Source organism: Vespula vulgaris, chromosome 5, assembly GCF_905475345.1.
Source record: "Vespula vulgaris chromosome 5, iyVesVulg1.1, whole genome shotgun sequence".
Lineage (NCBI taxonomy): Eukaryota > Metazoa > Arthropoda > Insecta > Hymenoptera > Vespidae > Vespula > Vespula vulgaris.
In genome coordinates, this window is record NC_066590.1 from 5247904 (window position 1) to 5269855 (window position 21952).

General features: G+C 33.4%; 2 protein-coding genes across 2 annotated transcripts in view; one reads left to right on the forward strand and one right to left on the reverse strand.

Moving 5' to 3' along the window:
* LOC127063870 (uncharacterized) overlaps positions 1-20010 on the forward strand; it is a 34653-nt gene extending 14643 nt beyond the window's left edge. The window contains exons 5-7 of the mRNA XM_050994138.1: positions 1156-1229; positions 7543-7755; positions 13127-20010. Of these exons, the coding sequence (XP_050850095.1) occupies positions 1156-1229; positions 7543-7755; positions 13127-13237 (398 nt within the window). The 3' untranslated portion in view covers positions 13238-20010. The remainder of the gene's footprint in view (positions 1-1155; positions 1230-7542; positions 7756-13126) is intronic.
* Positions 19358-21932, reverse strand: LOC127064319 (protein farnesyltransferase/geranylgeranyltransferase type-1 subunit alpha). The gene is made up of 5 exons (XM_050995257.1): positions 21643-21932; positions 21103-21457; positions 20820-21020; positions 20543-20726; positions 19358-20447 (listed from the first exon to the last, which is right to left on the reverse strand). The coding sequence occupies exons 1-5, from the start codon at positions 21791-21793 to the stop codon at positions 20349-20351; spliced, it is 990 nt and encodes a 329-aa protein (XP_050851214.1). The 5' UTR covers positions 21794-21932; the 3' UTR covers positions 19358-20348.
* Positions 21933-21952: the final 20 nt, after the last annotated feature.

A 21952-nucleotide genomic window follows, 5' to 3' on the forward strand; every position in this document is an offset into this window, starting at 1 on the left:
ACAGTAATATTCCGCATGAGTTGATATGTGATTCCTGAAGAATTATGAACTTAATCAGATTAATCCATTTTGAGACTTTCGCGCGATACTTTAAGAAAGAAAACTAAAGAAAAATAGATAAATAGAGAAAGAGAGAGAAAGAGAATAAAGGAGTAAGTTTAGATTATTAAGATGACATAATTTAGTTCACAAGATAGAAGCAGATTATTCATTTCGATCGAACGAATTATATGCAAGGATCATCTTTCACGCAATTAAATGAAAATTAATCATTATGTAGGATAATTGTAAAGATGATTTAATGAGCATCATTTATTATTAATGTCTAAATATTGATCGATTAATCCATGACTTTATGGTCATTTATATAACAATTCATATCGACAGAGATCGTTCAGGATTTAATGTATTTTCCTCAAGGGAAAATAGATAATGAGGTAAATACAGTATGAATATTTACTAACGATTGTTTGCTTTATAAATCATTTAAGTTGTAAATTGCATTGAATTGATATCATCTCAACGAAGAACTATCAAACTGTATCGAAAGATAATCAGTTTAGTAACTATCCCTATTCTTAGACTTTTTCTTATCGATCTTGAAAGATCATCTAAAAAGGAATGGATCAGCTTGTTACTTAGCTTAGGAAATTGAAGTTCTTATTAAGGCCAACTTTCCATTTCCTCGAAGAAACCATCAAAGTCATTACCAAAGTCAAAGCATTTTTATATTTCTTAGAAAGTCGGTCGAACAAAATGCCATCATAATTAATATCGATTTGGAATATTCATGCATAGTAAAGATAAAACAAATATTCGGTTATTGACTTTTCGTAATAATTAATTTTATGATAAAAGATTATCGTTAAATACGTGATGATACCGAAATAAAACTCAAACGAAGAAGAAAAATTATTTTTATAGATTGTATAATATATATATAATGGCGGACTTAAATATTTATAATTACTATTAGAAAAGTAGTTAAATCCTCCACTGTATATATTCTTGTATATAGTCTGTATCTATTCACACACATACACACATATATATATATTTTATCTTATATATTTAGATATATTAAAAAATATTTAAGTATATTAAAAAAAATATTATATATATAAATGCATTCTGACATCGCTTTTCTTTGCACAGCAAACACCAGCCAGTATGCGCATTATGTCTTCAACACTCTGGACCAAGATCACAGTGGTCTACTCAGCTTCGAGGTAAGCTCGCATCCCATTTGTCATAGTTCTTGCTCGTACTCTCACATTATTCGTTCCGTCATTGTGGCACGTAGGACGTCAGCTGCAGTTGAAAGTGCATTTTTTGGCACTCTTATCGCGCATCCAGAATAGTCCAGTGTTAAAATATGAAAAAAGGACGGAGACTGCACTGAGAGGAGCATTCGACGAACGACAGATCGCATTCGATGCAATTTTTCATTCGACGCTTGAAATCGCTTAAGTACTTTCTTCTTTTCTAACCTTTCTTGCCCAATTATTCAAATACAATTTTCTCGAGAGATTTTCTTTTCCCGTAAATCGCTTCGAACGACGCGAATAATTCAAATCGCACGGAAAGGAAAAGCTTTCTCGTGTTTGTTCAGAAAAAATGTTCCATTCCGATGGAGATTACCAATATATGTAACTAAATTCGAACGCTTTTGAATGCTTAATTAATCGCTTATAAAAAAAAATTTTTTTTAAATAAAAAGAACAAAAGAAAAGAATAATTGACCCGTTAGTTATATCCTCGTGCGAATAACTAACTGAAACATGAGCATGATGCACACATTCATGTGTTAGATATTTCGGCTTTAATAGGAATATTTATATCTATAACTATTATACAAATCGGCCTAAAATGGATGACCCGTTTGAACAAAATCCGAGCGTTATACTCTTGGGAAATAACACGAAAATTGTTTGATTCGGAAATGCATTTAAAAGTCGTGACAATGGACGTGGGCTTTCGAGCGAGATGTCAACGGTGAACTGGGAGGGTTCGTTTTAAAGCTCGCTATATATTTTAATAATGCTAACGCGTTCAAAATGAATACGAAAAGAAAAAAGAAAAAAAGCAAAAGAAAAAGAAAAAGGATTAAGAAGATAAAAAGGAATAAGAAAAATATGAAAGGGGCCAAGGGGAAATCGTCGGTGGATTATTATAGGAATGATAGTGTTGGTAGGTTAAACGTATAGATAGGAGAGGGGAGGACTAACATAATTACCTCCCGTAGCTCGAGATCGTGATTGTACTTTGTATAATTAACCCGTGGAGTTGCCTCGAGCTGGCAGAAGCTTCGGTGGTCCCCATCTAGTCTTTCACATTTTTCACCATCGCCAACATTCTTTTCCTTTTACGGGAGATAAGGTCTCCATATTAACCTTTGCTATCCGGTCTCATTTAATTAAGTCGACGCGGATTCATTCGCGAATATAAAAATGTAAGTATGCTTTTTACAAACGTCATACTTTGAATTTTTCTCGATCGTGTACACGTCCCTATATCGATTTCGTTTTTTCACATCGGCATACCTACTATCCATATGAGTATATATAATATATATATATATATATACAATATATATACATAGATACGTGGCAGAGTGTTACCATAAAAAACTCTTTTTCCAGGATTCTCCAGTTCCACATTTCTTTTCTAACGTCCATAAGAAATGTTCGACCCTCGTACAATGCAACACGGTCACTTCGTTCTTATTTATAGCGTATTTAGAAAAGCCTTTATCTGTTCTTCTCCCGATCCTTCTTCTTACGACGACCCCCATAAACTTGAATCGTATAAAACGGGTCTCCCTAAAGTCTATAAATGCCAAAAAGATTACCTCAATAGCCAGTCGCCGAAGATCGTACTTTTCCTGGCTGATATTTCTCTCTTCCTGCCAACCAACAGGACTCTTCCATCTTCCAAAGTCTTAGACTCTTCTTTACTATTGTTATCCTTTTCTCCTTTTCCTCTCATCTTACAGCTACTATTCAATGTGCTTCTTCCGCGTAAAGTCCGGTGACCGTTATCCTTAATCGTATTACCCGCGTTCTCCCTACTCTCCGACATTTATCTATCTCTCCCTTTCTCTCTCTCTCTCTCTCTCTCTCTCTCTGTCTGTCTGTCTGTCTATCTGTCTCTGTCTCTCTCTCTCTCTCTCTCTCTCTCTCTCACCTTCTAAAGTAGCTTCAAAGTTGCAAGCACAACGCTTTGCCCTTGCAAAGCTCCTCCATCGTAATACGGTAATGTGTTCGCTCTCGAAAATCATACAATCTCGTCACTATTCGAGCGACAAGCTTTTAAATCCGTTAGGCATCTCCCGAATAAATAACAATTTACGTAGATACCGAAATTAAAAAGATTCCATAGTCCCACCGAAAGCAATTATCTCCGTTTTATTGTCTATCCTTTCTATCAACGTGAAAATATATAAACAGAGAATTGCATAGAGAGAAAGCAATATAGCCTCGAATTTTTCAAATCATTTTCCTTTTTTCTCCCTATTTCTCTGTTTCTGTCTCTTTGTCTCTGTCTCTTTATCTCTCTTTGTCTCTGTCTTTCTGTCTCTCTCTCTCTCTCTCTCTCTCTCTCTCTCTCTCTCTCTCTCTCTCTCTCTCTCTCTCTTTTATTCCTTTTATCTCGCATCAAAAACTTATCGACGAACGAATCAAATAAACGCATAAAAAATATTCATCTTATCGCTTTCAAAAGTACGCACTTTATCATTCGTGATAAATAAAATTTTTCAATTAAATGAGTGTTTATTTTCAATTCATTGAATTGAACAAAGAGGGGAAGCAAGATCTGTTCTTCGTAAACACAACAAATGGTCTCTGTAATAAAAGGTATTTATAATAACAACGAGAAGAGTAGAGTCTCATTCGAGGTCGTACCTTCACGCGAGTAACATATCATACAAGTATACGTCGTCCTATTAAAATTCAACGTTTTTCTAAAAAGCCGTAACGAGGAGAGAACTATATCGAAAACACAATTTGATAGTGCATTTTCGTTGTGGCCGAAGGCATAGCCGTTACTTAATATTCCGTAGTTGGAACTTACACCCTCTAGTTGGATGCCGACCTGAAATTATGGAGACAAACAACGGAGAAGGCGGTATGCAGAGAAGAAGAGAGAGAGAGAGACAAAGACAAAGAGTGATAGTAAGTAAAGGGGAATGGGATGAGGGGGTAGGGGGAAATAACAGAATCAAAGTCATTTGCATATCCGCGGAGTTCACATGTGAATCTGGGCCAAGAGGTTAGAAAGCATTTTCGTGTATAAGCTTTAAGTTTAAATGTCCCCCTGACAATGAATTATACCTCGTTTTTTTCCGAATTCTTCAATTTTTTCATAATTTTTCTTAACTCTTAATACGATACTCAATCGCTCTTCGTTCAACAGTTGTAACTAGGATCTTGTTGGAAAGTTTTGACAACAAGGAGTAATAGTAATTTGAACATTATCCTCTATCTCAACCGGATCGTCTATACACAAACGGAACAACCAGTATAGATCGGATTTCAGTAAACTCGCAAATAATTTGCATGGAGACTTCCATTTCGTGACTCTTCTTGTCTATCGGTCTGTCTATTTCTATCTCTATTTCTCTCTCTCCCTCTCTCTTTCTCTCGACATAATCACAGCGACCTGAATCAACAATCACTATTTGTTCTGACCGACAACGACTATTTGCCGTTAAGGTCGGTGTAAACGCGATCGGTGTATTTGCGGACTGGGAATTCCTACTTTGACGTTATATAGCATTTGATTACACCGGTAGGAAAGCTATGCCCACGCGTGCCTACGCCCTAACAGTACGCGAGTTGCCTTTAAATTCGGAAATCTACACGAATCTATCTGACTCGTTTCGTCAAGAGTTTAACGTTCGAAATTTGCTCAACGAACGCTACGATAATTGTAAAAATTTTCGAGAGTCAGAAAAAGAAAGAGAAAATGAGAGAATGAGAGAAAGAGAGAGAGAGAGAGAAGAGCAAGACGGTGAAATAATTATGTACGCGTGAACTATGTAAACAAAAACTTTTTCCAAGTAGATACTGTAAACTAAGCAAGAAGAAGAAAAAAAGCAAAACAACTTCGTTGTATCTATACGAGGGTATATTGTCCTTTCTCTCTCGCTCATCCCCATTCTATCTCTCTCACATTGTGTGTTAACATTACCGAGCTCGAAATAACAAGGACGATAGACGACGACAAGACACACCATATTCCCAGGATTATCCTGCATCATTTGCGTAGCAGATTGTGTCCGATAATTAGGCCGAGCTCGTAATGCGGCAAATGAAACGGTCGTGTGATATCGTAATGATTCCTGGCACCAGCAGACGTTTTTAATAGCGAAATATCGTTCGTTATCGTTTGTTTGAGGAGAGAATTTATGATTCTTTATTGTTCGTTTAATTTCACGAGATCGTCTCGATCTCGTAACTCCATTCGTCTTTCTATTCACTCTTAAATGAGTGGAGCTATTGAATATAGTCGGATTCGTTTAGATTCTGTCAACAATAAATACCTAGAGTTAGATAAACGTAATAAAGATATAAGAGGAAGTGTGAGGAGTGAAGATGAATAACGAGATAAGATATCGGAGTCGGCGCGTAAGTTGAAGAAGAGGAGCGATGAAACAAAGGACCACTAGGAAAGTTTGACTGCCGGAAGTAAGTAAGATTAAGTGTCGACGGCAACGATCTATGACCAGCTTTACCTGTTCTGTTGAAATTTACACGACATTCGACGACTTTACGCTACCCTGTATCTTGGCTCTGTTCCCTTCTTGCTTCTTTATCTTTACCTTTGTCTTTTTCTTCTACTTGTACTTCTACTTCTACTTCTATTTCTATTTCTTGTGTGCTCTAGATTCAACCTTAACACCTGATTTTTAATATTTCATTGTAACCCGAACTAAAAGGGGAAATAATTTGCGAAAAAGATACGAGCAAATATTATTTAACGACGCGAATAACTAACCGCGATTGTAAAAATTTTCGATATTTATTTGACTTGGATATTTATTTAAATTACTAACTAATTTTAATACTTACGTAAATTTTTCATTAAAGCGTTACAATTTCACAGAATTTTAACGAAACTAAAAAAAAAGAGAGAGAAAGAATAGCATTTCTCTATTTTATTCAACCAGTACTCTGTTTCGCGCTCAATTCCCAGTCATTTGATTCTTTTTCATTGCAAAACGCAATTTGGGCGCACTAACAGCTTCGACGTAAGCGCGTTTTGATCCGGTAAAAGCGCTTCGAAAACCCAACGACTCGTAACCACAAACACTTTACCAATTCTTTTTCGAGAAACGTTCCGCGTGCAAGGAAAGCAAACGTATTGTCGAATGTAAAAGCTCGCAAACGACGAAATCGTAGCGTGATCGAGCCAAATACGAATAAGTCCTACAATGGAAACTACGTGAAAGCCTGAAGCAACTCATCTATCTGTCTCTCTCTCTCTCTCTATGTCTCTGTCTCTCTCTCTCTCTGTCTCTGTCTCTCTCTCTCTCTCTCTCTATCTATCTATCTATCTCTATTTCTATCTCTATCTCTTTTATTCTCTCTTCCTCTCTATTGCAAGAGAGTACCTAGTATTCGCATTTCCATATTAATTGTTACGGTAGAGCGATGAGAAGCATTCAACTTCGTAGTCCCTCTTTCGTTCGCGTGTGGTTTACTCATATTATACGCTAATAATCCTTTCCACTTTACTATAGTCTTACCATTTTCCTCAATTCGATTCCCATTCGCTAACTTCACCAACTTTATCGCAAGAAATAGATATATATCGTATCTATTATCGTGTTGTCTTCGATACTCAAAGGAACGGTGTAATTATTAAACCCTTTTGCTTAATGCTACCTTGAATTAGAATTTCTCTTTGGTAATAATAACAAAAGGTTTCTTTTAACGTAATACCATATTTTTAATACTTTATTTAACGTTCTCGATGCCATCAAAATGAAACCATGTAATTTAGTTAATTAGAATTAAAAAAAAAAAAACAATTTTTTTTATAACAATGATTTAATTCAGTCTCTTCCCTATTATCAAAAGTTTCATAAAACACCAGTTATAAATTTTACGTGAATTACCGTGAAAACAATATTGTAATCCAATATATTCTATTATATTTCATTATCTAAGAAACTCTAATTGCCAGTCGTAAAGTTTGAAAGACGATGCTTTATAACGAATACTCGTTACCGGTTAAATCAAGAACGACCATTTCCATCGTTCTAGATACACCTACTACGTCGATATTTCTGTACATTTCTTAGTGAGTTCATTCGTAGAAAAGCGATTTCATTCGGAAGCATCGATCTTCACTTTTACTTGCCACGTTTTTTACAAAGTGCCTCTTTTGCTTCGCACAGTGGTAGTACCGAAGATAGAAGTGCACTCGATAAATCCGAAATGTTTTCACCATTTTCGGAAAGAAAAAAAAAGAAAAGAAAAAAAAGGGAGAGAGAGAAAGAGAGGAAAAAGGCCAATTCCGTTTTTATAACCGTAGGACTTTGTCATCGGACTCAGCATACTATCACGTGGCTCGATAGACGAGAAACTACGCTGGACATTTTCCCTTTACGACATCAACGGGGATGGCTGTATCACGAGAGAAGAAATGACGGACATTGTCACGGCGGTCTACGAGCTCATGGGAAAATTTGCTGATCCAACATTGGACCACGAGGGCGTAAGAGAAAAGGTCGACCGTATGTTTCAGGTGAGAAATACGTGGGAGAGAAAAGCGAGAGGGGGTAATAGAAAAAAAGAAAAAAAAAGAAAAGAAAGAAAAAAAAACTCGTCGAAAATCTCGAAACGATTATCGCCGTCGTTCGTTGGTTAAATTATCGAACTTATGGCTAATTCTTGGTAAGAATTAAACGTGCAAACGTTGTATGAGAAGACATTCCGCCAGTAGTAATAGTCCTTGCTATAGTCAGACGGTACTACTAACAGCTATCTAAATATAGACACCGCGCTTTAAGTGAATTACTGAGAAAATTGAGTTACCTTAGTTACGCGGAATGCCTTCCCCGTTGGAACAGTTTCGAGGTGTTAGGACTGCTCTCATTTAGCCATTTTGACGTTTCCTTACATCCGATTACCAGTAAGAAAACAAAGATCTAAGATGCTTTTAAAGAGAATAAGCTTCCAAATGAACATTTCGATTCGAAATGAAACTTTTGTTTCCTTTCTTTTTTTTTTTTCTTTCTTTCTTTTAATTTAAATAAATTGTTCGTAATTCGTAAGCGAATTATCCTATCATTTAGAAATTATGCAAACGTAGATAATAGAAAGGTCTGAAGTAACGTGTAAAGTAACGTCGATCAATTTGCATCGGAAGGAATAATCGAATGGAATGGAAAAAGTTTCGTCTCGTTTTGTAGAACTCGATTTCAACGTAGAAACTCGAAGATTGGACGATCAATACTTCATCGTTCGGCATATACGAAATGACAATGCGCGGAAACAATCGACGTCGTAGCACGTCGACAACTCCACTCGTTCGCTTCGGCGATAGAAACTAGTGTTTAAGGGAGGAGAAGGAGAAAAAGGAGAAGTAGGAGTAGGAAAAGAGAGGGAGAGAGATAGATATATATAAAAGAGAAAAAGAATGAAAATACGAAAAAGAAGATAGAGTGAGGAAATACCTCACGGGTTTGGGTGATACAAGAAGCGAAGATTTGTTTGTATCAGTCTGTCACATTGTTAGCAGTAGATGACAATGCCTGTGGTATTCCGCTTATATCTACTACCCGTCCAAACAACAAGCTTGAACCAAAGCTCTTCTTCTCATTGTGTTGTTTGCCTTTTTGAATTTTTTTCTCATTTGCTTTTTTTCCATTTTTTTTCCTTTTTCGTGTTCTTTCTTTTTCGCGAAAAGACGCATAGGAAACTATTCGTTACAGGAACGCAGATTTTCTCGCGTTAGTTTCATTTCCAATTATTTCATCTATCTCGTTTCTTTTCATTAATATGTAACAAATAAATGAATAAATATATAAATAACGATTGCGATTCATTGTCATTTTATCTTGAATACTTGTCTCGAGAATTTTATTCTATATATTTTAATCGAGAAATTATATAGTTCGAGTTTCGATACGTGCACTAAATTCCAATCATTATTGGCTTCTTTATCCTTTTTTTTTTATATAAGAATTTCGAAATACTGTCAAGAATTTCGGAGAGGTAACTCGAGTTCGTATTTCTTTGTCGATCGAAGAAAATAAAAAGCTCGCTTCTCCTCCTTTTTTCTTTTTCATTGTAAAAGTACTGAATAATTCGGTGATAATTTAAGCAAAAAGAATATATTACGTACTTTCTCGTTTCTCAACTATCAACGATAATGTAAAAATGTAATAAACCGAGAAGAATCTTACGATAAAAGTACAAAGGACGTTGCAAGAGAGAAGTACCTTACATAGGTCAATTTTATTCGACGATCATTCGATAAGAGTCAAAGTTTCTCAAACTTTTTGTATCGATGTAATATTAAAATGCATACTTTTAAAATCTGATATCGCCGCAGTGATGAAAAGAATAACGACTTTTCAAAAGTACTTTCGAAGTAGTTTTCTTTATCTTTTTATTTCCATTTTTTTTTTTTATATCTTTCTTTCTTTTTTTTATTGTTCTTCTTCTTTATAATTATTCTCGAAGAAAATTTATATCGCATAGGATATACAAATATTTTAGAAACATGCTTACTTTATAATTTTCTTAGCAAAGGAGAAGACGAATGAAAAAAGAGAAAGAAAAATGTTATAGTAAAAGAAGATGCAGAAGGAAAAAAAGTGGATGTATATAATCGACACAAAACTCAGGGATCTTCCAGGTTGTAGTTTTACGTTTTTATCATAAAGAACATTAGCGTGCGTTGGTTGCTATAAATTAATTGCTCGAAGGCCAAAGCGAATTCTAAGGTTGTTTCGTGAAGTATTTGACGTAAGACGAAAGGACTTTTCCACGCTCTAAACGAGCTTTTAGCGAAAGGTTTCCTCGTACACTACGATGCGCGCGTAACATGAACGCTCTTGAGCGATGCTCTTTACCCCCGCCAGCTGTATAACGTATAACACGTCAAAGAGCGAGACTCCACGAGGTCGTTAGCAACATGGAGACGGCGTGGCGAAAAGTGCAAAGAATGTAAAAAAGAAAGAAAGAGAATGAAGAACGATGAAGAAGAAGAAGAAGAAGAAGAAACTAGCTAGAAGAAACGAAAAGTAAAACCGTAGAAACGGACCATGTGTCTTATAATGTATAGTTAATTCTAGGAAACAAAGAGACAAATATTAAATCATTATATATTTTTATTGACAATCAATAACGATTGCTGAAATGCTAAGTTAAAATTAAAGAATTTGTATTTAGCAAATATTTAATCCTCGAATATGAATTAAATAATCAATTAAATAATTTTTATTTCAAATATATGTCGCATGACGTTGTCTAATATTTGCCTCTTTGTCTTCTACCGACACAAATTTTTACTACGAAAACACATAGTAAGATCAAAAGAAGATCGATCGATTTAAAATGAGTTTCCTACTTTGAATTGATTCCACGAAATTACGCTCGACGACATGCCAAAGACGTCTAATTATGCAAACTGTGAACTTGAACCGATCGCGGTTAACATTGGGTGCGAAAGCAAATTAGCGTGGTCGACTGAACCGCAAAGTGCGAAACGCTCATAGATTAGGTATGTCGTAGATAAAGTGCATACTTCGAATCGTTCTCAAGCTGATCGTCAGATTTGTCGTCGAGAATTTCGCTTTCGAAAGTTCACCGATATATTCACCTACGTACGAACTTTCGTAAGAGAACTTCTCTGAAGTTAATTACAAAACATTAAAATTTACAAAACAACAAAAAAAGAAACAAAACGAAAAATATAAGATGGAGTCGTAAAAAGATGAAAAAAAATTGTTAACAAGTTAAAAAAGTTCTTAGTTCAATGATTTTAGGTAACTTTATTGATAAAAATCGTAAATCGTAATTGTTATCATATACTTGACGTTCTTTATTAAAAATTTATAAATTAAATAACATTTTATAAGTATGCTTAATTAATAAAAGAAGAGAAAAATGAGTTTGTTTTAATTAACATATCGAATAAGTAGGTATATTAATTAGCTATTTGACGGTACATTAACCAGAACATTGTTCATGTGATAAATACAAATGAATAACCTTGTGCCTTTTGCCAAAGCTAATATGGTTAGTCTTTACTTAACGAAAACTGGGCCATGTGGAAGTAAAGTGCCGTTTTGACGGGCATACTATATAAACGAGTTATCGCCCCCAAATGAGATATACTATATATTCAGGCTTTAAGCTCGATGATCCTCCGTTAATCGCACACAATGACTCCATGTGTCCATCTTAGACTCCCTTAGAACAGTTTGGTATGGTTAAAGATCCCCTTTTATCTTTAATCTATAACCACATCATTCTGCATTACTAAAGGATAAATGTTTCATTTAATAAACGGTCCAACTAATTTACCACTATCGTGTTAAAGCTCGAAGTAGTAACAAATAAGTTATTATCCTGTTTATCTATATTTCTTTTTCTTTGATAGAAATTTTCATATAATAGAAAAAAAAAAATTGATCGGAAGAATGTAAAATGTAAAGTTTCATCGTATATTTCATCTTATATCCTCGAAAAGATTTTTCAAAAGACAGATTATTAGTGAAATATGTATCAAAAAAAAAATTAAAAAAATAAAAACATAAAAGAACAAAAATGTGAACGTGAAGCCTTGAAAACTGGCATATATTATAAGCTTTAATGAAATTTTCGAAGCTTCGATGATCGACCGTTACTCGTTGTAAAGCGCGATTTCAATTAACCACGCCTACCGGAACACGATTCTACATCGTCTACCACTACCACAAAGCGCACTTCGCCGAGGCGTACATGGTCGAGCTTTGTTTATCGCGAGAGCACGGTAATAATTTCACGATTCGCCCCTGTCGTCGTACAATTTAGTAGTAGTGGCGCAAAATCCACCGCCTACCCTACGTTCCTATACTAAGCACGAAGAATCCTAGCTGACTTTTAGACCGTGTTACGGCTCTCATAAACAAACCACCAACACTAACACTTTCTATAGGTAACTGCGAAACTAATCAAAATTTGATAATGAAAGCACTTCGAAATTTCAATGGATATTCAAATTGAAGTGATTTTGACCATATCCGTTCTAGTCGTCACTTTCGATAGTTCATGTAAAGAAATCAACTTGTATTTTAACTTCAGGTAAAACTATCGTCCTATAACAGTTTAAATTGGACAGTAATTTTCTTCCATTCAAAAAGTACCCTTGTGATTAATGAACTAACATAAAGTTCGTATTTATTAATTAGGTAATTTTAAATAAGAATATTTGTATTTTATTAACTATTATTTTTTTACCAATTCATTTATTATTAATTTGTTTATCTTATAGAAAGACGTTATTTATCATCGAAAGCTTATAAACATTTTGTTGCAGATCAGTATAAATCATTTTCTCATTTTCAATTACACTTTACATTTTACATTTACAATCGAATAGACAAGGAACATCCTACAATTGTGCATTGATGAGCATATAATCTTGTCTTTTGATAAGAAACCAATAGACCGTAATTATTACAGAATCATCCTCAACAGCCATTTCCTATCAGCTTAAAGCCATTACCTTAAGCCAATGATTACAGTTTATGAATTAGAGAGTCAGAGAGAGATGCGAAACCAAGTGTATTATTAGAGATGTAATAATTTATAGGTACCTCTGATTATAAATGATAGATTTACTCTCTCTCTCTCTCTCTCTCTCTCTCTCTCTCTCTCTCTCTCTCTCTCTCTCTCTCTCTCTCTCTCTCTCTCTCCTCTCTCTCTCTCTCTCTCTCTGTAATTTTAGTAACAACGAACTAATTATTAATAATCAATTGTCGATGTCAAACAATTTATTTTATTAATCCACATTTACTTGTAAAAAAAAAGAAACAATAATATCAGTATCAATAAAAAATTATTTATTTTAAAATCAATAAATCTTTCCGCAGGTTATTAAGAACCTGAAATTTATGTTTTAGAAAATGGATGGAAATAAGGACGGTGTTGTGACACTGTCCGAATTTCTGGAAGCTTGTCAAGCCGATCCGGATATTTCAACGAGTATGGCGGCTTTAGACACGGCCTTCTGACGCTCAACACGACCACGATACACACCATGGACCTGAGGGGTTCAGAGTCCTTTGGCTAGAGATCGACCGTTTGGCATTGTACAGTGCTTCCTGGAACAGAGGAAGCACCTTTCACGAGGAGACTCGAGTCTCCGTGTCCCAGAGGGTTGGACGTTGCTACTCGTACGTTGTTTTGGAATTGATCGTTTCGAGAAAGAAAAGTGTAGGAGACAAATAGAACAAGATAGAAAGAAAGTTACGTTATATATAACGATAGGAGAATGGCCAAAAGATTTCAGGGAATTTTCAAAGGAAACATTAAGACGTTTTCTTCGCTACAAAATGGAAGGATAGAAAGGGTACCTTTTCTTTGAGATCCTATGAGAAAGAAAGGGAGAGAAAGAGAGAAAAGAAAAATCACTTTCGATAGTCGTTGAAAGGAAATGAACGATGAGAGAGCTATTTTGGATTCACTTCGATGATGTTTTAACGATATATCTTACCGTGTTACATGTAAAGTCCGTTTGTAAAAAGCGAACATAAAAAAAAAATTCGTTTGTTGTAGAAAGAAAGAGGGAGAGAGAGAAAGAGAAAACAATTTAGAGATAAAAAAGGAGACCGATATATAATATAAAATATCTTTTCTTTTTCTTTTTCCTCTCTACTTTTTCGTTCTTTTTTTTTTTGTCCGAAGACTTTGAATCGTACAAAAGGGTTTCGCAAAGAGGAATTCAGTAAGGGTGCCAAAAAATTACCGGTGTGTATGAAAAGATATTTGATTATCTTAGAAAGAATTATCAGGGATGATTAATGATTAGAATGAATATCGTAAAACGTTCGTTTATTGGTCGACGATAGACAATACGAATGTGAAGATGTATAAGATTGAATTTTTTAAACAAATTTACAAGAGCTCAATAATTTATCCTGTTTAATGGCACTTCTACACTGAGAGAAAAACGTGTTACGTGTTACGTTACGTAAAAAAAAAAAGTAGAAAAAAATACAAAAAAGAATCAACGAGAGAATCGCGCATATAGAACTGACATTTTATAGTTCTTTAAAAAATCGTACTTATCATCGCGATAGCAGAGAACAAGTGGATACGAGAGACCAAGTTAAGTATAGGTGGCATTAATTTTAGCGGACGCGCGATAATTATAATACGATATTGTACGACTAAGTTCACTGTAAAATGAAATTTATAATTCCTAGTCACCGTGACCAAAGTACTTACACAAGGCAGCTTACGATGTGAAATAGGAAACAAAAAAAAATTAAAAACTCAACAAAACTAAACCAAAAAAAAAAAAAGAAGTAGAAAAAGGAGTGATAGTAAAGAGTTATTATTATATAATCGATGTTTCTTTCAGTGTAGACATCGCGCAAAATCGTCTCCTTTATTTATTTATTTAGTTTTTTCTTCTATACCTTTCGCTCTTGGATTTATTTTCTTCCTATTATTTTTCTACGCGTTTTAATGCGTAGAAACGCGATTCTTCTATTTTACAATTAAATGGCGACGCATCGACGCGATGACCGCATCTTTAACCGACGTCTTTGCGCTCCCTATTGATTATTTTAGAAGCTAGACCATGAAAGGTAGGTGCGACGGGTAAATGAAAGTCACTCGAGAGACGAGCGATTTTTTCGAATTTGTATCGTAAAACGAAGCGTAATGTCGTAAGCGTGTGTATATATATATGTATGTATACATATATATATACATACATACATATACACATATATATATTAAACACATACATATATGTATATATATATACACATCGCTGGTTTTCAGTAGGTCAAGTCAAAACGGGTAGAAGTAGACCTCGTACGATTTTTAACGACAGTTGTGCAATTTCGCCTACAGACTAAACGTACGAGAGTTAGAGAAAAAGAGAGAAAGAGAGAGAGAAATAAGAAGAGTGACTGTACGTGTGAGAGAATGTGAGAACGGCAAAATAAAAAAGAAAAGTATCATAAAGAGAGAAAGAAAGATATATATATATATATATATATATATATATATATATATAATTAGAATGGATGAGAAATTAAGTGAAAAGAGAGATTTAGAAAATTTATCGGTAAATCTCGTTCTGCTGCCAAGTACATAGAACAAAGAATAAAAAAAAAAATAAATAAATAGAACAGAGAAAGAAAGATCTTAAGAAAGAATAGCAAGGGATTCATTGTTTCTAGTAAATAAGTGAGTAGGTAGAGAGTAAATAACATAAAAGCATTTATTTTTGTGACTGGTAAGCAAACGTTACCCTTGATAAGATTTTAGCTCAGTAAGACTGCGTGCTGCTAAATGTGAAGCTGAATGAAAATTATAACAGAAGAGAATCGAAGAAAAAGAGATATAAAAAGAGAGAAAGAAAGATATGGGGCACGGAAAACGACAAAGGGTCGGTTGATCTTCCATTCGAACATTCTTCGGTCAAAACACAACCCGCGCGCATAATTGTTATCCACATACGCACATACAAATATAATATGTGAACACTTTCCAGCGATCGATTCGCGGAAAATGGACCAAGCAAGGGCGAGTGCGAATGACGATTAACTCGAGAGAGATTATACATACATACATATATATATGTACGTATATATATATATGTGTATGTATATTTGATTTTTTTCCAATCACTGCCTACTTCTGGTTAACTATAAATTAAGGAAAGGTAGAGCAAGAAAAAGAGAGAAAGAAAGAGAAGAAATAGAAATAAAAGAAGAAGAGAAAGAAGAAGATGGAGAAAATGGAAAAGATGAAAAGATTAAAAAATTAACGTTTCAATTATAATTACGCGCGCGAGAAATCATTTTTAGAGTTCACCGAGGGATCTTTGTTTTCTATTTTTTGTAAGCGTCTATCGTCGCGAAAGAAAAATCTCCGGCCTTAAGTCGTGATCGAAATAGAAAGTGTATGAATGAAAGAGACAGAGAGAGAGAGAGAGAAAGGAGTGAAAAAAAACGAAATATCGTTAGTCGAAGTGTTATTCGATTTTTAGCAGCGCCTATAGTTTTAGAGCATAAGATTTACGTGTAATACTTGAGATAAACATCGAATGTTGTCTCATATCAACTCGATCACTACCGCATGTCTTTGAAGTTAATTATGTAAGTGGATTGAATGGTAAATATAAGCAGGAGTAGAGGAGAGAAAGTGGAAGAGTAAGATTGAAGAAAGGAAAGATAAATAAATGTCGTGTTAACCACGTCGTCTAGATATTTTCGAATCCGACCTTGTGGAAAAAATAAGCGAAAAAAAGAATAAAAAAAAATAAATAAATAAAAAAGTAAAAAAAGAAGAAAAAAAAAAGAGAACAGAAACTCTAAGATCATCGTGTATATTAGTGAATTAGAAGATATTGATATTTCCTTGTTCTGTGTCTCGTTGGTCGAAAATGCGATAGATCAAACACACAGCGGATCGTCAATGCGCATCGATAGTTGCTTTCCTAAATTTTAACGATTATGTCATTAATTGCACGCGTAAAGAAATGAATTTAGCAGTAAAAAAAGAAACAAAGAAAAAAAAGCACAATTTTGTTACGCCGAATTAGACTGACCTTCTGATAAGACAAAAAAAATAAAGAAAAAAAGAGAAAAAATAAAAACGAAAGAATAAAAAAAAAAGGAAACCAATTTATTTGTCGTTAACGTTGATAATCTTTGTAACATTAGACCAAAATTATTAACGAAGGATAATAATGATAATAATAATAAATAATAATAAATAATAATAATTATTATTATTATTATTATTATTATTATTATAAAGAAGGCGCGACGGAAGGTCTTCATTGCGTGTTAGCTCTATCACATATTATACTTCACCGATGTAATATGTTCATATTCGTCATGCATAGTACTTACTACGTGGATATACGAAGCCTATCGTTGGCAAGCAACTTTTCTCTATTTTGCCGTGTTGTTTCTCTCATAGATGAGGCTTTACATATATAATGTCTAGTGTCTACGATTAGAAACTCTTTCTCTGTCTGTCGTTTACTGTAACTATCGTAATTAACATAACGCACGTCAGCGCACGCGGATCTCTTTTAAAAGGAAGCGTCACGAGCACGCATGGTTCGACGATTAGAATTCTATTCTCACAACACATGACAAAGAAAGAAAGAAAGAAAGAAAGAAAGAAAGAAAGAAAGAAAGAAAGAAAGAAATGGAGGACGAACGTTTTAATACCAATTGGCTCAACAAAATCGCGATCTTAAAACTACGTATGTATGTATGTATTTATTTATTTATTTATTTATTTATTTATTTATTTATGTGCATTCGATCGACTTCCAAAGGCTATATCATCTTTATCGAGCAACATCATCGATACATCATTCTCCTCTTTCGGCGTATAACGTTGCGAAGCAACTATCTTTCTTTTTAACGTATTACGATGATAGATAATAGATCAAAAAAAGGATACCTACTTATTTCGTCAGACGACACGTTATAAAAATCTTGCTATCTTTTTCAAATATCTTCCTTTCTTAATACATTGTTCTCTATACGATGATAAATAATCGATGATATTGCATCGAGTATTCGTTCGATGAAACGTATTTTTGATGATTATCCAAAAATAAAAAGGAATAAAAAGGAATATAAGAAAAGAAAAATATAACAATGTTCATCTTCTCGTAAAGGAAGAAGAAAAAAAAAGGAGGAGAAAGATTAAAGAATATTAAAGCAGGTACAAATTGCGCGTATTATCTTATATCTTACTCTATTACTCAAGAGATTCTCTCTATAAGTAAATAGAATTGTGAAAATCTATCTTCTCTATACAAAATCTATCTCCTTCTCGAAGTAGCTATAGCTCGAAATATCAATCGATACGAAGAGACATACTTCCCTATGATATCTTTTGTACGCGTTATCTTGCTGGACAGAAAGGAAGAAGGTTGATTCGATCAATAATTTAACTCGACTCCATCCTTCGTTAGGGCCACGATAATTAGAAGGATGATTTAAAACGAAACAAAGAAAAAAAATCATTAATGATCGAGCGTAGAAACTCGAAGGAATATTAAGTGATCGGGCTGTGCTTGTACTGGATGACAGATGGTCCAAACATAGACTATTTATTATAAGGGGAAACATAAACGAGAACTTAAAAGAATAGCCTAACAATTTTTTTTTACGTGGCACGTATCTAATAAATTACGAGAAAAAGGGCGTAGTGAAGCAAATTAAAAAAAAAAAAGATTTAATAAAAAATTGTGGATACTTTCTTAGCATCCTAAAGAATGCGAGAGCAAGAGAGAGAAAAGCACTTTTACTTGTAACTTGGTATGTGTCGCGTAACTAGACACTATAAATAATAATATAGACAAAAATCACTATACGATGTTAAATATGATGGATTTTAAACGAAAGATTATAATAGTAATAATAAAAAATAATATTGATGATGATGGTAATGATGATGATAAAGATAATGAGGATGATAATGACGATGATAAAGATGATGATGATGATAATGATGACGATGATGATAGTTAAGGGGAAAGAGTATTCAGACAGTGATATATTTTCAGTGTAAATCCAATATATATACATATATATATGTATAAATCCGAGATAAGGCCACGTATCTCATAGATTCAACATCTTGTCGTTGTAACGATGGAAAGAACCTTTGTGCTTCTTCGAAGAGACATCGTTTATCTTTGATGCATTCGATGGAAAAAAAAAAATATATATATAAAAATATGTGTTTATATATATATATATATTAGTATATCTAAATGTACATTGATAAAAAAAGCGAGCTCCGCTCGAAGAAATACAAGATCGCGCAGAGGAGTAATCGTTTGAATGTTGATTGTTAAATGTTAGGATAGATGAACCGTGCTTTAGGATCCCCTCTCAACGAAGAACTCAACTGCTGAGAGCTCAAGCTGAGAGCTTTCTTTCGATTGCATTATTATTCTTTAGCGTTTTATATAAATAAGATCGTCGGTAAAAGCGAAGCAGCGATCGAGTTGTTTTTCTTTTTTTATCACGTTGCATAAACAATATCTTTTTGTATATAATATGTACTAACGTTTTTTAAAGTTACGCTTGATAAAAAACGATCTTGCAAGTTTTACTCGAGATTTCAGGAAGGTCCGACTTCTTTTCTTTTTTTTTTTTTATTATCTTTTTTCTTTTTTATATATAGTAGCTCGTGTAACATTACTCATCAGATAAGATTTCGAACGAAGGATAGAAAGAAGTGTTGTGTTTTTTTATATATTATCAATATGTGTTATCCAAAATAAATACAAGTTTCGAAAAAATATGCTTTCCTATATCATTAGGGTATCGTTAGATCCTACGGAAGGGCCAGAAACTATTAATAAAAACAAAAAAACAGAAAGAAAGAAAAGGAAAGAAAAGAAAAAATTCTCATATCTAGACATAAAAGCGAATCGTCCGGCTCGAGCAACACAGTCACTGCCCGTCGCTTGTCCGCAACGAAAATCGCTTCTCGTTTCAGACGATCCGCTAACTGCCTCCAAAGAAGGCATATATACCTATTTTGAGATTAAAATCGTCTCACATTTTTTAGTAATGAAGCCTCGGTTTTCTATCAGTTTAGAAAGGGTACTAAAAACTGAGCATCCCTCAGAAATAAAAATGCTATATTAAAAGTTAGGTTTTTATGATTAGTTTACGCCAATGCCTAGCTATTTATTATAATGAATGATTATTGCCAATTACTTATGTATTATACACGGGAATCTGTAACTATTTTATAAATAAATAGATATTAATGTTCGTCATTGCACACTACTCTTTCTCCTAAAAACTCCATTCTGTATTTTTAAAAGGTTTCGTAATTGAGGTATCATTTTTCTAAAAATATAAAATTTTTATATAGTTTAGAGTTATTACATTTTTTTATTTCGTGAAAATAAAAAAGTATAGTATTTTCAGAAACATAAATCTTAAGTTACATCGTGTAAAATAAGATTGCCTTATAACCATTAAGTCTTTCCTTAGTATATACATCTTAGCATTGTAAAAGATAAATGTTAATGTATGAAAGTTCCAATAGTAGAACCATTTGACAATGACTTATATGAGCCGCTTGAGAAGCCATTGTTCGATTTAGAAAATATTACGACACCGTTTCTAACTTCTGTAATAATTGATGGCCAATATAATTCCAGTATCGTTCTCTGATCTTATCGTAATTTTCGGATAGCTCTTTGCACAGCTATAAAAAATACAAATATAGAAATAAAGTTCGTATATCAAAGAAATATATGTTTCATAATAAAAAGATGTATATTTATATTTTATAAATATTACCTTCAGAGCATTATTGATGTGAAATATTGATTCGGGTGATTCGTCGTTTATACAACTGTTCTGGCAAATATCAATGATACAGGCTAACAAATGATTGGTCCGATATCCTGCCTCATAAAGTTCTACACATTTTTTACGTACTTTGTCATTGTGAGTTAAACCAGCACTATCATGCATAAGTATACTAAGGACAGAAGAGACATTTTATGTACTTTCATGTAATGATTAAAGACAAATAATTATAACTATTTAAAATAACAGTAAAATATAATAGTACCCTCTAAGATAATTCCAGGCACTTTCATTTCCTTTGACTAAAGAAATTTTTTCCAAAGCAAAATCAACTTCTTTGTTGATTACATTTGATTCAAACTTAGTTGTATTACTTATAACAAAATAACGTTGATTCCATGCAGAATTATTTCTAACATCCTCATTTAATAACTGTTCTACGTATTCCAATTCCTGATCATATAAACTGCAATTAAATACAATACATTATAACTCGTAATCTTCTAAAGGTAAATAATTAATATAATAGAATAAATGTTTATACTAACTTAAATGTTTTAATGCACCATTGACGATGTTGCCAGGCATGGTAATTTTTTGCATCTTTTCGTAAGATAACCTTGGTAAATTCCAACTCTTCTGAAGCATTTTGCAGCCATTCTATAATAACTTTTCTGTGATACCAAACTTGATAATTCTTGGAATTGTATTTTATAATCTTCTCTATATATATTAACTCTTCTTTAAAATCTTTTCCTAAAGCTTTAATTATTTCCCTTCTGAATTGCCATACTGTGTAATTTGCAGGATTTAACCAAATACAGTCTTCTGTCAATCCTAAAGCACGTTCTGACTTTTCCCCAGATTTTAAAATTGCTCGAAAATAATCATATGAATCTTGAACTAAAATTTATAAATAATATATATAAAATGTATGCGAGTAAACATAAAATGAAAACAAGTACACCAATGTAAAAAATATAGTAAAAAGATATATATTTTATAATTTGAAATAAAATTTATACACATTATAATTTATGTTAGTGAAATACAATATGAAATTAAAATATTTGTAGAATAATACTTACATTTATCAGAATAAGCAATAGCAACAATTGGATTTGGACCATCATCTTGAGATAAAGGAGTCACATCGTTCCATTCATCACGATTTCGATATAAAACCCAATTTTCGTCTCCCTCTGCACCGTGTAATTCTTCGTCCGAACTATCCGTCATATTTTAACTTCATAAATTCAATTTAATTAAGAAGAAAAGTTTTATTAAGCCTTTATTATCAATAGGTTCGCTTTACATTCAGCACCGTGCTACACGCCCTCTACATTTATTGGAATACTATTTTGTCTAAACCTAAAAACGTGCTTCTGATTTTATTAG

Bases quoted from the DNA above. Each gene is read 5' to 3' on its own strand.
- LOC127064319 (XM_050995257.1), bottom strand. From the start codon at position 21,793: ATGACGGATAGTTCGGACGAAGAATTACACGGTGCAGAGGGAGACGAA. The intron at 21,458-21,642 runs GTAAGTATTATT...TATAAATTTTAG, and splicing joins TATTGCTTATTCTGATAAAT to TTCAAGATTCATATGATTAT. The intron at 20,727-20,819 runs GTACTATTATAT...TTCTGTCCTTAG, and splicing joins GCCTGGAATTATCTTAGAGG to TATACTTATGCATGATAGTG.